General features: G+C 43.7%; 1 protein-coding gene across 2 annotated transcripts in view; it reads left to right on the top strand.

Annotated features, from left to right (window-relative positions):
• Nucleotides 1-17619, top strand: part of LOC120025692 (tyrosine-protein kinase ABL1-like) — a 65642-nt gene that overhangs the window by 43179 nt on the left and 4844 nt on the right. Inside the window, exons 1-9 of one of the 2 annotated variants that reach the window (XM_038970261.1) lie at nucleotides 4337-4696; nucleotides 4841-4990; nucleotides 9099-9263; nucleotides 10837-11132; nucleotides 13538-13810; nucleotides 15856-15940; nucleotides 16115-16292; nucleotides 16672-16856; nucleotides 16982-17134. In XM_038970261.1, coding sequence (XP_038826189.1) covers nucleotides 4906-4990; nucleotides 9099-9263; nucleotides 10837-11132; nucleotides 13538-13810; nucleotides 15856-15940; nucleotides 16115-16292; nucleotides 16672-16856; nucleotides 16982-17134 — 1420 coding nt within the window. In that variant the 5' untranslated portion in view covers nucleotides 4337-4696; nucleotides 4841-4905. Of the gene's footprint in view, nucleotides 1-4336; nucleotides 4697-4840; nucleotides 4991-9098; nucleotides 9264-10836; nucleotides 11133-13537; nucleotides 13811-15855; nucleotides 15941-16114; nucleotides 16293-16671; nucleotides 16857-16981; nucleotides 17135-17619 lie in introns of those variants that run through there. The other variant, XM_038970260.1, reaches the window with a different exon arrangement.

The raw sequence follows: 17619 nt of genomic DNA, 5'->3' as shown, positions 1-17619 counted from the left end.
ATTACAATGTAGAAAATAGTAAAAATAAAGAAAACCCTTGAATGAGTAGGTGGACGTCGGGCCCTCATACCACCCTCATGGAGTCTGTTTCTGACCGTTTGAGCAGACACATGCACATTTGTGGCCTGCTGGAGGTCATTTTGCAGGGCACTGGCAGTGCTCCTCCTTGCACAAAGGCGGAGGTAGCGGTCCTGCTGCTGGGTTGTTGCCCTCCTACGGCCTCCTCCACGTCTCCTGATGTACTGGCCTGTCTCCTGGTAGTGCCTCCATGCTCTGGACACTACGCTGACAGACACAGCAAACCTTCTTGCCACAGCTCGCATTGATGTGCCATCCTGGATGAGCTGCACTACCTGAGCCACCTGTGTGGGTTGTAGACTCCGTCTCATGCTACCACTAGAGTGAAAGCACCGCCAGCATGCAAAAGTGACCAAAACATCAGCCAGGAAGCATAGGAACTGAGAAGTGGTCTGTGGTCACCACCTGCAGAACCACTCCTTTATTGGGGGTGTCTTGCTAATTGCCTATCATTTCCACCTTTTGTCTATTCCATTTGCACAACAGCATGTGAAATTTATTGTCAATCAGTGTTGCTTCCTAAGTGGACAGTTTGATTTCACAGAAGTGTGATTGACTTGGAGTTACATTGTGTTGTTTAAGTGTTCCCTTTATTTTTTTGAGCAGTGTATATATACGGTGCATTCGAAAGTATTTTTTTCCACATTTTGTTACGTTACAGCCTGTTATTTTTTCCTTCATCGATCTACACACAATATTCCATAATGACAAAGCAAAAACAGTTTTTTGGGAATTTTTGCTAATTTATTAAAAATAAAAACTGAAGTAACTTCTTTACCTAAGTATTCAGACCCTTTGCTATGAGACTTGAAATTTAGCTCCGGTGCATCCTGTTTCCATTGATTATCCTTGATGTTTCTACAACTTGATTGGAGTCCACCGGTGGTAAATTCAATTGATTGGACATGATTTGGAAAGGCACACATCTGTCTATATAAAGTCCCACAGTGCATGTCAGAGCATATTTGCCAAAATGTCTAAAAACCTGTTTTTGCTTTGTCATCATGGGGTATTGTGTGTAGATTGATGAGGGGGGGACAGACAATTGAATTAATTTTAGAATAAGGCTGTAAAGTAACAAAATGTGTAAAAAGCCAAGGGGTCTGAATACTTTCTGAATGCACTGTATATGCATGTGTGCAGAGACACACACAAACACACACATCATTGATTTATCACCTGGTCGTCTTAAACGCTACCCTACCCAAAACCTTAACCTCCGGGCCCCACCATGAGTGGCCCATCTCCCACCCCAGCTGTGCCATGCCGATGGGGGATATGTGGAACTCAAAACCCTTCTCATCTCCAGGCCTGCGAGGCTGAGACACCCAGGCTGCATTCTCTAGTGGCCCTGAGTAAACACACACCCGTGCGCCTGGTTCCTCACGGTCTGTCTAAGCAAGAGGGAGGCTGGACGAGTAACACTGGTGGCGATAGGCTGGTTAGGCGCAGCGATGGAATGAGGAGCCTTTCTACTATGGTGTAGAAAAACTTCTAATGCTTATATTAACTTACAGCAGGGCACCTGTCTCTTTCCATTTCATTAATTTGAATTCTGGATCCAATACTTTACGTTGCCTCACGAAGATGGGCAGGACGAGTGCCAAGTTCTGCATGGCTGACATTTCTTACATTTTTATACAATGTCTGTGTTTAATGATCAGCGTAGGTTACTTACCTTGTGTCTCAGAGAGACGCTGAGACGACTTTGTGAGAGAGCTGACAGACGTCCTCGCTCTTAGCCCCATTTGGCAGAAAGCCGTAAAAAAAAGAAATGGCCACAGAAAGCCCTGTGGCCATACCAGTGTATATGTTTTGTTGGAAGCCTATGGTTACTTCTCTTCAATTCTTCCAGTCCACAGCAACATGATGAATTCCAGAGCAGTTGACTTTTGGTAATGTCTACCTAATACCACTCTACTACCCATCTGATGGTCTTCTACTCCTTTTCATTTCCCTTTCAACCGGATATCATCCATATTAGTCAATGGTCACAGCAGCTATCATTACCAATTTTGCTTCTAATGATCTTCAAATGCATTCCTTTGTGACCTACATTAGAGGGGCATGTGTTATATTAGTACATTTTCAGCATGAATATCCATATTCAGGTTACTACCTGAACATTGTCTGAATATTTTCCTTGTCCCACGTAATCACCGCTCTGTAAGGTTTGCTGTCAACACTAAAATGATGTTTCACATTGTTGCTTTGTTTAGTTTAGTCCCCAACTCTCCTGTGCTGGAGGGGTTCGAAAAAGGGAACAAAGAACAGGGCAAAATAGGAAAAGGACCGAAAACCGTCCTGTGTACGTCAGCTAACTGTTAACATACTGAGAGAGCCGGATTATATAAAACGCAATGGAATGATTCTCCTATGAGCTCATCGCCAAACAATGTGCTTCATGTTTCTCCATCTGCAACCTTTTTCCCCCTCGCTTTTTTACAGCCTCGCCTCCATCTCTCCTCTTCCCTCTCTGCTCAGTGACTGCGGTGAGTTAATGGGGTTTCGGGGCGATGGAGGATGCGGGTGCGTTTCTCTTTGATTATTGTGCAGGCACTGTGTGGGTGAGAGGAACGCACATGTTTGCCATGCCAGGCTGAGATGATGTTGGCATGTGACTGGATGCTGTGGGCACTTAGGTCATCACTTAGTGCAACGCCATGTGTCAGGATGCCTACATGTCATCCCCCTCCACGCCCGACATTAGTCACACAGTTAAGATACAGTAACTTGAATGAAAAAGATGCCCAGTTCAAACCCATGACCCTTTTAGATCCACAGTCCATTGGGTAGCCTTAATGTCCAAGAGATTGAAGTATGGATTTCCATCCGATTTGAGGATCTCATAGAATGTTAGACTATTTTGTCAGTAACAAATAAAGTTGTGAATATTTCTCTCTCATTAGGAGAATCCAATTGTCTTCTTGGTGGCATATTACCACCTTCAACACTGCTGCACTCACACCTCATAGACTGGCATAGCAACAGCAACAGGCTCCTGGCCTTGATTCAGTCCTTTTATCAGTGTGCTTCTGGGCTGTGGAGTGACACATCTAAGGTTCCAGCCAGTCTGGAGTCACCCGCTGAAGTGTGCCTCTGATCTCTGCAGAGGTAACGCACGCACGCACGCACGCACGCACGCACGCACGCACGCACGCACGCACGCACGCACACACACAGCATCTGCATAAAGGGAAGTGAACACACACACACACACACACACACACACACACACACACACACACACACACACACACACACACACACACACACACACACACACACACACACACACACAGCATCTGCATAAAGGGAAGTGAATAACCTGCTGTTTTTTTAGGGATACTGGTCTCGACTGAAGTCACAAGTCTATCTGTCTATGACTATATTGAGTATTGCCTTCCGTCTATAGTGGTAACACTTCATTTACACACAATTACCTCTGCACCTTTTATTGTGTCAATGTTCTGGTTTTGGAGCAACTGCATGGTTGTGCCTGTTAATTGCCTATTCATTCAAGTGACTCTTGTTGATAACATTGCCACGGCATAAGATGCTAAAGTATGACGCAACACATGAGTTCAGTATGGCCACTAAAAAGACAGCTGAGGGAAGAACGAGCTAGAGAAAGGCATGTCGCAAGAGTGCCTGACTTCTGCCAGAGATTCTTTGTTCCTCACAGAAACAGCCAAACATTCTCTCCCTAGAAGCACATGGCCCTGCATGTTTCTTTTAGATGAATGTCTGTATTTTATCAGTTGAGACATATTAGATTTCACAGTTATCACAGTTCACCTCCAGTTGACACAGCCCGGGGCAATTCAACCTTATTTGAGTAGTTTAAAAGTTAAGGGAGGGCTTTTCTCTGTTATCTGACTGTGTAATAGCTCTCTACTCCAAGCTCCAACTATTGTGCCTTTAAAAAGCCAGCCATTTTCCAGACCCCATTCTCTAACCTGTAAACATTTTAGAACCGAGCAAGAGAAAGGGGGAGAAGTGAGGGTGGGGTTTGAAGTCCTGGAGGAGGGGCTTTAGAAAAAGTGTCTTGTGACTCTCTCAAACAGAAGGACAAAGAAAACTTTTCAGAATGGACTTTTCAGTTTTAATTTCAAGTTTGGTTGTCAACAGAGGTTTCATCTGTCTTTTTGAATGTGTTTTTGGCACACTGGCGTGTTTCTGTTTGTGTTCTTCTTGGTGTGTGTGTATAGTGGTTCTCTCTCTCACTTTCTTGAGTGTGTGTTGGGGGAGGTGGGAGGGCCCAACCAGCTGATGTCATTCAGTGCAGCAGGCAGATCCTGAAAGAGGCCCTTTGTTGGCAGCCTGTAGCACGAGTGAGTCCCTGTGCTTCTCCTGCTAACGGACACACACATACACACACACAGGGGACAGGAGAGGGAATGGCACCATCCGGACTGCCCTACTGCCCACTCAACTGACACATCCGCATGTCCAGCACGCTTTCGGACACTTTTGGGTCGTTTCTGCCTCCTCCGGAGAGGAGCTAACCAAAACCAGAGAGAAAAAAAGATGGAGCCGCTTGGACTAGAAAGTTTGTAGACTTTGCTGGCAGCACAGAGTTCACTTTTCTGTTTGGTGAAAGAGGGGAGAGAAAAGGGTAATAACAGCCAACGATTCTGAGGAGAAGAGCAGAATCCCTTGTTCCTTAACCTTTTTTGTCTTATTCTTTGATCATGTTCTTTGTCTTTTCATGACCGACCACGAAAAATTTAACTTTTTTCTGTTGATCTGCCATCGAAAGGAAACCAAAGGGACACTGGGCCGACAAACTAACAGGATTTTTCAAGTGGAAGCGAAAGAAAGCAAATGAAAATGTTGGAGATTTGCCTGAAATTGGTGGGGTGTAAATCTAAGAAAGGCCTCTCGTCCTCCTCCAGCTGCTACTTGGAAGGTAAGAATTTGAGGAACTGCTGTAGGGGGGGTTGGCATGGGGTATTGCGAGTTTTGTTTTGGGATTGATTCTCAGAGAAAGACAAAGATGGTCAGAGAAAGAAAGGAGAGGACAGTGTAGAGGAGCTGGTTGTGCTGGACAGGGAGGTGAGAAGGTCGAGAGAGGGAGAAGATGAGCTCTCTGAGCCTCTGTCGTTCCTGGGCTCTGGAAAGCGGAGGAGGGGGAGAGCGGAGGGAGAGGGAAGCCAGACACACTGGCTCGGTGCAGAGGAAAGAAGGGGGGTGGGGGGGTGGAGAGAATACAAGGAAATCTGATTCCCGGCTGGGCCCGTTTTACTTTTGTTTATGAGGAGAGAGGATCTAATCTAAATCTACACTTTCCTTTTTGCGCTTTGCTAAGATTTACATCTTGATTATTGCTTTTCTACGTTATGAAGTGCAAAGACAAGTTGAACTGAGTTATGGAGTATTTTAGGACTAAATGCCTTATAAAGTGTGCTCTTGTACTTATTTTCCAAGCCTACACTCTGCCCTACTTGAAACAAAGATGAGCTAAATGGATTAGCCTGAATCAAAGATTAATGGAATTCTGGGAAATCCGGAGTACATTGAGTTTCAACCGTGAAATTGTTTTGTAATGGAAGACTGTGAAATGGCCCATGTCACATGCTCCCAGGCAGTGGTGTAAAATACTTTAGTAAAAGTACTTGAAAGTACTACTTAAGTAGTTTTGTTTGGTATCTGTACTTTACTTTACTATTTATATTTTGGGCAACTTTTACTTCTACATTCCTAAAGAAAATAATGTACTTTTTACTCCAAACATTTTCCGTGACACCCAAAAGTAGTCATTACATTTTGACAGGAAAATGGTCCAATTCACACACTTATCAAGAGAACATCCCTGGTCATCTCTACTGCCTCTGATCTGTCACTCACTAAACACAAATGCTTCGTTTATAAATGATGTCTGAGTGTTGGAGTGTGCCCCTGGCTATCTGTAAATGAAAGGGGAAAAAACTGCCGTCTGGTTTGCATAATATAAGGAAGTTGAAATTATTTATACTTTTACTTTTGATACTTAAGTACATTTTAGCGATTCCATTTACTTTTGATACTTAAGTATATTTAAAACCAAATACTTTTAGACTTACTGCAGTAGTATTTTACTGAGTGACTTTCACTTTTACTTGTGTAATTTTCTATTAAGGTATCTTTACTTTTACTTTAGTATGACAATTGAGTACGTTTTCCACCATTTCTCCCAGGATTGCGTAAAATGGTCCCGGAACACATTCCAGCAAAGTGAATGTTGATTAATCTTTCAAACACACCCTTTCATATAACTTTACATACACAAAAATTAAGATGGACCAAAAAGCATGTTGAAAGAACAGTCTCTGATTTTGGAATTAAGTGTTCTGTATTTCTCTTAAAAAATGAAGCAATTCTCTCTGGAAGAATATCCACTGAATGAATTTGCAAGAGGAATGATAAACCCCAATTTACTCTTCTTTCAGTTGACATTACTGATAGCAACAGTATGTGTTGCAAATTCTTCAATAAATCCTAGCAATTTACACCTGTCCCCCTCTGTGTGGCAGGTTCACTCACCCTCATGTTTAATGCCCCAATGTTTGACCTAACCACAGTAGAGCTGGGGGGAGCTAACTAGTCTACAGAGGCACCAGCCACAGATCCAGATAGGATCTCCAAACAGTGGTTAGACCTCCAGATCTCAGGCTTGATCCAGCATCAAGCTCTTTGTCACCCGTCACAGTTGTCGACAGCCAGGTGATGCAACAGAATCGCCCAAGCGTGAGTTATTTTCCGTCCTTCACCTCACGTGGCTTGGCTCTACATCATGGAACTGGAATGTTTGGATCTACTGTGTTTTGATCTGAGGTCAAGGAGGTACTGGTAGTCATAAACTCCACCTGGCCAATCTCTGTATCCTGTGTTCTGTCAGTGTGTTTGGGGTTAGTTTCAGCTCATCAGTTCATCTCTAATACGCATACCATCTCTGTCATAGAGGGCCTCGATTTCCACACATATTTCATCACTGCTGGATGGATTCTCTCCCCCAGTAATGTAGTCAGGATATGATGTAATCCCCGCCTCTCCACGAGCTCCTGCTGGATTTCTAGCTTTCCTTCTTTCTGTTTAGCCTCCTGTTCAGTCTCATTCCATTTCTCTCTCTGATTATGCTATCATGCAGTGTATCAGTCTGCTGTCACTCTTCACTCACTAAGAGCAGAAGTGTTTGTGGTCAGTTAAATGGACATACATGTGTGGGGGGTTGGCTGTTCTAGTGCCCACACACCAGTCTGTCCCCTCCACCCTCCTCCTCTCATGTCTTACTCAGTACACTCATTTGTTTATCTTCCTCCAACTCTGTTATTTCGTCACCATGCAACCTTCGTTTGCCAATGTTTATTCTCCAAAATCGAAGAGCTTATTTCTTCCGACTTGAATCATAGCCTTGGAGTTCGATTGATTTCAGCCGCTCACTTTCAGAAATCAAGCCGTCTTTCCTCATGTGCACCCTTGCGCTTGTAGCCTATAGTTAGAAAGATAGGGATTCTCAAATGTCATGAATGATTATAGAGTGAGAGACCTTCTTTCTGCTCATTGTCTGAATGGTTAAGTTCTTGCTCTGCAATCACAATCCACTGTTAACAGGAGGCCCCTCTACCAGTGGCTCAATGCTGGGGAGCAGAATGTGTTCAGATGCCTCTTATCACAGACTCCTCAGGAATGTTCATCATGCACATCCCTAATGTCTGTCCTGTGCCCAGCACCCAGTTAGAGCCCCAGCGCATAGCACCCAGCCGATCAGCTGTGTGTGGTAACCATGGATTTATTCTATCTCTCTCTCTGGCTCTCATCACGCTATGTATGCCCACAGTAGATCACAAAATAGCCTTCCAGTCTGCATTTCACCAGATTGCTCTGTCAGGGCTGTTGGCTTGACATAAGATAGAAATAAAGATCATAACAATCAAGGATCAGTGCTTTGCCAGGGTTCACTATATCACAGCATCCCTGTCTCCTGAATGGAATATTTAGCATAAACTCAGTAGGTTAGCCTACTACCAACAGCCCTGTCCTTTCTCTCGGGTATCACTATGGCCTCAGCAGATGATCAAAAGTCTCTCCCTGGCTTTCTCAGGCCCAGTGTCCGAGCTGAGGAGGTGTGTGGTGAGAGGCGCAAGGTGCTGAAACAGCTGAATTGGCCACACAATGAAGTCACCATCACACAATGAAGTCACCTCTATCTCTTCCCCTTTCTCTTTCTCTTTCCTTTGTTTCCACCTCTCTTCTGCAACTCTCTCTCTCCAGTTCTGGTAACATTGATGTGTCATCCAGATCACTCTCAGGCTCTCAAACTCCCATTATTTGGGTATAATGAGCATAATCTGTTGTTGTAGTGCCTGTAAACAGTGTTATTTCAGCCCTTATTGGAAGATTATCACAGCTAGAATTTCCCTTCTTACTACAACATTGCAGGCAAAGATGGGTCAACTCTTATTGGAGAGTCTTGTTATTGAAAACAATGTCTTGAAATTGAAAGCAAAGCCGTGGTACTCCAGGAAATGAAAGGTAAGTAGTGCAGAGATGGACAATGTTATTGGCCTGGTCTTAATTAAAGATCTCAGTTCATATTGCTGCCTTTAATACCATAGTCAAATCACAGCTGCTGTGCAGGCCAGCACAATAGTGCAACCATGAAACTTTTTCTGAGAAATGTTTGTTCGATGTGACGTGGGTTTTCTTTTTTTTTCTTTTTTCTTTTTCTTTTTTCTTTTTAGAACAGGCTACACATACAGGTGTGAATGACTTCAGTGTTTGTAATGTGTTAAGTGTCTGTGTGTCCATGGAATAGCCTGAAGACTGAAATGTCAGTACATTGAGAATGTATTTTTCTCTTATGTCTGTTTCTATGACATGGTGATAGAAAGTCTATTGACTTGATTAGTTGTTGGTTTATTTAACACAGATCTGATCGACTCACTCCCAATTCCCGATCTCGCTCTTTCCCCCAATGTCCACTTGTTTAATAGATAAAGACATGTTCTCACGTTGGACCTGTCTGTTGTGTGTTTCAGAAGCTCTCCAGAGACCAGACTTTGAGCCCCAGGGTCTGACCGAAGCTGCCCGCTGGAACTCCAAAGAGAACCTGTTGGCCGGGCCCAGCGAGAATGACCCCAACCTTTTTGTTGCGCTGTACGACTTTGTGGCCAGTGGGGACAACACTCTCAGCATAACTAAAGGTAAGAGAATGTGTGTGAGTGCATGTGTGACAGAAAGTTGCGATCAATTCCATCTAAATTCCTGTCAATTCAGGAATGGAGTTGCACTACTGTGACTTGAAATCGAACAGTCCCCAGCTCTGAAATGGAACAGTCCCCAGCTCTGCGCTGTGAGTCTGTCTCTGTGAGGGTACATTAGTTTTCCATCAGAGAACCGTCTCTGTGCTCTGAAACGTTTAACAGTAAAACCGTCCATCATAGCCCAGAGAGCATCAACAGGCTGTGTGAAAATACTCCCTCTGGGCTTATTGTTGTCATGGACCTGCCTTCGTCATGGGGTCAATGTGCAAAACGGCCCTTATCAACGGTAGATAAACAGGTGTGTGTGTGTGTGTGTGTGTGTGTGTGTGTGTGTGTGTGTGTGTGTGTGTGTGTGTGTGTGTGTGTGTGTGTGTGTGTGTGTGTGTGTGTGTGAGAACTGCTCGTGTTTTTATCTTCATTTAAAAGTTCTGACTGCGTTGAGATGGGTACAGTGCCCTCTCAGGGGGATGGGGAGGGTTTAGACTGACTGGAAATCCACATATTTGTGTCCCGTTCCCTATTTCTCCTTGATTGTCAGCTAGGTCGAAAATATACAGGCTAGGACAACATAATGATTCCATGCGTCAGCATTAAAACATAAAACAAATCATTGGACGAGCGCTGTTGCTACCTGCTAGCGCCGTTGCTAACTAGCATAGCTGGTCCCATTGTCGCAAAGAGCTCTTTCCACTGGAGCGGCTGGAACACAATGCAGCAGGCAGGAGAGAGGAGAGAGAGAGATGCAGAAATTCATATTTAAATACCAGGAAATAAAAAGGCAAAATACGTTATTTAATAAGGCAATCTAAATAGTTTGTGTCACTAAGGCTATATAAGGGTCGATTTTATACAGAAGTCTATAAAAAAATATTTAATATAGGGCTTCAATTAGGGCCTCTTTCTAAACAAGTTGGGTTGGCATCGTACCTTCATATCTCCAATTTGAAAAGTACAGTTTTCATGTTAATGTTTAAAAATACATATATTATTAACTAATACACTTTTGCATTAAACTCTCTTGTGAATTGTAGTTTATGCTGAGCCGCTATGCTGAGTCTAAAACCAGGATCAGACAGTGACGTCAACCCTGCTAACCCCATAACCAATGGGGAAAAAACCCTGTGTCACAATCTGAGTAAACATTACATTAGATACAGTGGATTAACCACTCTGGCCCAGTCTCAGAATAGTGAGTATGTGGCACTTTCATGTTGGTCTATGATGCAACTGGAAATAAACGTTAGCACAAGCTCCACGCAAGCATTGCCTCAATTGTGTAGAATGTAGAACCTTTAGGATAGTAACTATACTAGTCATTTATAGCAACCAATCAACCATTCTATAGCAAGTCTCTTTTACATGTGACGTTTCTCCTTTAAACCAGTAGAAATCTACTTGGAGTGGTGTCTATATAAACCGCCTGCCGTACTCCTTAAAGGTCTCGCATGTAGTGTAGAATCCCCCTGTAGTTTCCCCTGATTTCACCCTAATGGCATGTCCACCCGTGCTGCAGGAGAGAAGCTGCGAGTCCTGGGTTATAACCATAATGGGGAGTGGTGCGAGGCGCAGACCAACCACGGCCAGGGCTGGGTGCCCAGTAACTACATCACCCCGGTCAACAGCCTGGAGAAGCACAGCTGGTACCATGGGCCTGTGTCGCGCAACGCTGCTGAGTACCTGCTCAGCTCGGGTATCAACGGCAGCTTCCTGGTCAGGGAGAGCGAGAGCAGCCCCGGGCAGAGGTCTATCTCACTGCGCTACGAGGGTCGCGTCTACCATTACAGGATCAACACGGCCTCAGACGGGAAGGTGAGGATATACAGTACACACACACCTCCTACCTCTACTCTATCACATCGTAATATGTAAAGGTGCCCAGACAGAGACCAATGGTGTAAGTACTTAAGTAAAAATACTTGAAAGTACTACTTAATTCGTTTTTTGGGGGTATCTTTACTTTACTATTTTATATTTTTGGCTACTTTTACTTCACTACATTTATGTACTTTATGAAAATATTATACTTTTAAACGCCATACATTTTCCCTGACACCCAAAAGTACTCGTTACATTTTGAATGCTTAGCAGGACAGGGAAATTATCTAATTCACACACTTATCAAGAGAACAACCCTGGTCATCCCTACTGCCTCTGGTCTGGCGAACTCACTAAGCACATGCTTCGTTTGTAAATGATGTCTGAGTGTTGGAGCGTGCCTCTTGCTAGCCATAAATAAAAAAAATAAGAAAATTGTGCCGTATGGTTTGCTTAATATAAGGAATTTGAAATTATTTATACTTTTACTTTTGATACTTAATTATATTTTAGCAATTACTTTTACTTTTGATACTTACGTACATTTAAAACCAAATACTTTTAGACTTTTACTCAAGTAGGGTTGTACTGGGCAACATTTACTTAAGTCATTTTCTATTAAGGTACTTTTACTCAAGTATGACAATTGGGTACTTTTTCCACCACTGCCAGAGACCTATGTCACCAAGTCCTAAACATCCAGGGGTTTTACCTCTCTCTGGTTAAGTGATTATTGGAGGCAGCTGTAAGTGGCATTACTGTCTCACTGAGCTCCTCTGGTTATATAGCCCATTAAGCTGTGGCCAAGGCAGACAGTGGGCTTTAGTGGAGGTCTCCACAGAGCAGCTTACTGTACCCCCTCTGGGAAAGGCTCATTTAGAGAGGACACGGCAGGTCTGGAACTGGTTAAGGTTAGAGGCCTACATTTCAACACTCTAAAATGGCCTCTCCTCTCCTTCATGACCACTGACCTCAATAGGTACCAGAAAGATGCTGAGGACCAAATCCAGGTGAAAATACAGTGAGTGGAAAAATCGGTACCTAATAGTTAATTATCAACCTATTATATTTTCAGCTCAACCAGCATCATCATTCCTTGCAGAAGCCTGTCCGCTTGAAGGAAAGGAGGCTGTATATGACTATTAGGACACCCTGTTATTGTGCTATACCAACCGTTATTAGTGGTCAGGAGGAATGGAGACTGGGAAAGAAGTCCTAGGAGTATTAGGATAGTCAGTCTGCCAGCTGTCTTCTCCCCTCTCTTAACCCAGCTGTCTGTCAGGCCAGCTGAGGTAAACCACCTCCACCGCAGGACAGCTGTCATCATTTCTATGTCATACGCATCCAAGCATTCCTCAATGCACAGAGGTGAGCGAGTGGAACGGCATGCACGAGAGGAATGCTCCAAACGACCTCTCTGTTCCAGACCAGCACGCGCACACAAACACGTAGACAAAATGACACACACACACTGGTCTCGTGTGTGTGTGTGGTGTGTGTGTGTGTGTGTGTGTGTGTTAAAGTATCAATCTCCTACCCTCCCTACCCCCTGCAGTTCCGCTATCTCCCACTGTGCTCACATTCAGCCGTCTGGAATGCAGACTTTCCCAATATGTGTACCTCTCCTGTCTGTGGAACACTCCTCATATCACCCCCACACAACACAGACTGGGTGATTGACAGTATTCTGATCAGCCCAGATTCTTGTGTTAATGAAATTGAGCTCCCGCTGGGATGGTTTTTACTGAGACAGGCCCTAATAAGTGGTCAAGTTGGAGCTTTAAGCTGAATGTGAGGTAGTTGAACAACGGAACAGGCTTCTTTATTGTTCAAGACCTTCGGATGCCGCTCTTGTCATGTTCTTTCACGACCTACCTACTCAGTTAATACCTACTTACATTATCTCCATTTACATTATGTTATAAACTCTGGAAATCCATCCATTTATGAAGATATGGAGAGTGCAGAATGTTTCCACAGTGCAACACAGGATCTGGGACTGTGGTCTTATATAAGACATGGACAATGGAAAAGACTGTGTTCAGTCAGCCTTGACCAATATCTCTCGCCAGAGATCATCTGCTGCTGGCAAGTGCTTTTCTTGCTCCATGCTTTCTGAGCGTGCTGCTTTTCCACATATTATCATATCCAGACAGTTCAGTTGGTTCATATTACAGAATCATTTATCTTTCCTCTTTGGTGTTCATCTATTAGACACTTTAATGTAAAGTTACCTATTTAACGTCTATGTAATTCGAGCTGGATTTAAACCCACATCTCCGGTGTTGCTCCAACCAACCTCTCACTCCCACGGTCATTGAATCTCCTTTCTGTTTTGGGCTTAACAGTCATAGATTCTAAACTGGAAATGGTCTCTTCCCTCTTCTCCCTTTCCCCAGCTGTATGTGTCGTCTGAGAGTCGATTCAACACCCTGGCAGAGCTGGTTCACCACCACTCCACGGTAGCCGATGGCCTCATCACCACGCTGCACTACCCGGCGCCCAAACGCAACAAGCCCACCATCTATGGCGTGTCACCCAACTATGACAAGTGGGAGATGGAGCGCACCGACATCACCATGAAGCACAAGCTGGGCGGGGGCCAGTACGGAGAGGTCTACGAGGGGATCTGGAAGAAGTACAGCCTCACTGTGGCCGTCAAGACCCTCAAGGTACACGTCTCAGGGGGTTTGTTGGGAGTCTAGGGAGTGAGATTAAACCATCAGAATGAGTTGATGACAGTGTTTTTTACATTTTATTTGTCACATACACCGGATAGGTGGAGTGAAATGTGTTGTTTTACAAGGTCAGCCATAGTAGTACAGCGCTCATGGATCAAATTAGGGTTAAGTGCCTTGCTCAAGGGCACATCAACAGATTTTTCACCTTGTCGGCTCAGGTATTCGAACCAGCTACCTTTCGGTTACTGGCCCAACGCTCTAACCGCTAGGCTACCTGCCACCCTAACGTAGTGCTGTAGTCAATATTGTCTGTAGTAGTTCGTTTTTGTTTATTTTTTGTTTATTTTTTGTAGTAGTTAATAGTGCAGTTGTCAATATTGTCTTTTAGCTGCTTGTAGTCTTAGTTATTAGGCAGTTGTAAAATAACAGTGGAGTTTCAGGATAGTGTGATGGGAACTGGGAACTGTGCTTAGTATACCACCACCTGGTGTAGAACAGAAGAAGGTTACCCATTTTAGACATCTGCTGAGCAAACACACTTATTGTAACGCTTCTATAGGTAGTTTAATGTAGAAACATGTGAAGCTAGCCATGCGTATAATCTACAGTGCCATCAAAGTATTCACACCCCTTGACTTTTTCCACATTTTGTTACAGCCTGGATTTAAAATGGATTACATTTAGATTTTTGGTCACTGGCCTACACACAATACCACATAATGTCAAAGAGGAATTATGTTTTTTGAAATTATAAATTAATTAAAAATTAAAGTCTGAAATGGCTTGAGTCAATAAATATTCAAACCCTTTCTTATGGCACACCTAAATAAGTTCAGGAGTAAAAAGATTGCTGAACAAGTCACATAATAAGTTGCACGGACTTGTGTGCAATAATTGTGTTTAACATAGTTTTTTAATGACTACCTCATCTCTGTACCCCACACATACAATTATCTGTAAGGTCCCTCAGTTGAGCAGTGAATGTCAAACACAGATTCAACTACAAAGACCAGGGAGGTTTTCCAATGCCTCGCAAAGAAGGTCACCTATTGGTAGATGAGTAAAAATAACAAAATTAAAAAGCAAACACTGAATATCCCTTTGAGCATGGTGAAGTTATTAGTTACACTTTGGATGGTGTATCAATACACCCAGTCACTATAAAGATACAGGTGTCCTTCCTAACTCAGTTACCGGAGAGGAAGGAAGCTGCTCACGGATTTCACCATGAGGCCAATGGTGACTTTAAAACAGTTAGAGTTTAATGGCTGTGATAGGAGAAAACTGAGGATGGATCAACAACATTGTAGTTACTCCACAATACTAACCTAAATGACAGTGTGAAAGGAAGCCTTTACAGAATAAAAATATTCCAAAACATGCATCCTGTTTGCATTAAAGTAATACTGCAAAAAAGGTGGCAAAGCAATTCACTTTTTGTCCTGAATATAAAGTGTTATGTTTGGGGCAAATCCAATATAACACAGTACAGAGTACCACTCTGCATATTTTCAAGCATAGTGGTGGCTGCATCATGTTATATGTTTGCTTGTAATCATTAAGGAATGGGGAGTTTTTCGGTATGGAGCTAAGCACAGGCAAAATCCTAGAGGAAAACCTGGTTGAGTCTGCTTTCCACCAGACACGGCGAGATTATTTCACCTTTCAGCAGGATAATAACCTAAAACACAAGGCTAAATCTACACTGGAGTTGCTTACCAAGAACACAGTGAATGTTCCTGAGTGGCCGAGTTACAGTTTTGACTTGAATCTACTTGAAAATCTATGGCAAGATCTGAAAATGGTTGTCTAGCAATGATCAACAACCAATTTGATAGAGCTTGAATAACTGTTTTTAGAATAATGTGCAAATATTGAACAATCCATTTTGAATTCAGGCTGTAACACAACAAAATGTGGAGTAAGTCAAGGCGTATGAAACCTTTCTGAAGGCAGTGTAGATGTAGCTAACTGTTTGAATATATTTTCACCTGATGTGTGTGATTGACCCTCTGGCCCTGTTCTCACCCACTCAGGAGGACACCATGGAGGTGGAGGAGTTCCTGAAGGAGGCTGCTGTCATGAAGGAGATCAAACACCCCAACCTGGTACAGCTACTGGGTGAGTTACTGGGTTATGTCTCAGGCTGCATCTCAAATAGCACCCTATTCCCTTTATATTGCACTACTTTTAACTAGAGCCCTCAGTCTTAATTGTGTCTCTTTGTGAAATGCCACACTGTACTGCCATTGTCAGTGCTGTGACTAACTCTGCCTCTCTCTCTCTCTCTGCCAGGCGTGTGCACGCGGGAGCCCCCGTTCTACATCATCACAGAGTTCATGACCCATGGCAACCTGCTGGACTACCTGAGGGAGTGTAACAGGGAGGAGGTGAACGCTGTGGTGCTGCTCTACATGGCCACGCAGATCTCCTCCGCCATGGAGTACCTGGAGAGGAAGAACTTCATCCACAGGTGAGACATGACACTAGCTTAACCTCAGTTTCTCTCTCTTCCCATTTCTTAACTTTCACTAACCTCCCCTGCCCCTCACTCTTGCCTATCATTTGTCCTCCCCTCCCCCAGACAGAAATATCATATGTGCGCTGTTGCTGTGAGATTGACTTTGCCCCAGCATGTTTTATTATGGCCTAGAAGATATGATTTATGTACTCTTGTCGATTCCCCAATTTGCTTTTAATTGTCAAGCTTGTTGAGACTCAGCTTCATGCTCAAGTGCCTACCTAACAGACAACACCTAAAGACATAGATATTAGAAGAGAATTGCCATCCTAAAAAAATACATTCCACTGCCTTTGACATCATGCTCCTCTGTCTTCGCTCTGTGCTCCAGGGACCTGGCAGCCCGTAACTGTCTGGTGGGGGAGAACCACCTGGTGAAGGTGGCAGACTTCGGGCTGAGCAGGCTGATGACGGGGGACACGTACACGGCCCACGCTGGGGCCAAGTTCCCCATCAAGTGGACTGCCCCGGAGAGCCTGGCCTACAACAAGTTCTCCATCAAATCTGACGTCTGGGGTGAGTTTGAAGATGACACAGTAACTCAATGACGAATGTATTTCTGATATTTAGAATTACTTATGTCATTTTGATTACAATGTCATGAACATAGTCTTCTGTACTTTGTTATCCCAAACTCCCAGCGTTCGGAGTGTTGCTGTGGGAGATCGCCACCTATGGGATGTCTCCGTACCCTGGCATAGACCTCTCCCAGGTGTATGAGCTCCTAGAGAAGGACTACCGCATGGACCGTCCGGAGGGCTGCCCAGAGAAGGTCTACCAGCTCATGAGGGCCTGTGAGTACACATACATCTGTCTATGGCTAAATGGCACAGCCTGGCTTTTCAAAATAGTTATCGAACTACCTTCATCATGTTTTGCTTGTTTAATGTCTACTGGAATGAAGTCATTGAGTGCTTAATGACTAACTATACTGAACAAAAATATAAACGCAACATGTAAAGTGTTTGTCCCATGTTTCATGAGCTGAAATAAAAGATCCCAGAAATGTTCCATACGCACAAAAAGCTTATTTCTATCAAATTTTGTTCACAAATTTGTTGGCATCCCTGTCAATATAATATATAATCCATCCACCTGACAGGTGTGGCACATCAAGAAGCTGATTTAAACAGCATGATCATTACACAGGTGCCCTAAAATGTGCCGTTTTGTCACACAACACAATGCCACCGATGTCTCAAGTTTTGAGGGAGCGTGCAATTGGCATGCTGACTGCAGAAATGTCCACCAGAGCTGTTGCCAGAGAATGTTAATTTCT

Source organism: Salvelinus namaycush, chromosome 31, assembly GCF_016432855.1.
Source record: "Salvelinus namaycush isolate Seneca chromosome 31, SaNama_1.0, whole genome shotgun sequence".
Classification (NCBI taxonomy): domain Eukaryota; kingdom Metazoa; phylum Chordata; class Actinopteri; order Salmoniformes; family Salmonidae; genus Salvelinus; species Salvelinus namaycush.
This window is presented reverse-complemented; position numbering and strand designations above follow the sequence as displayed.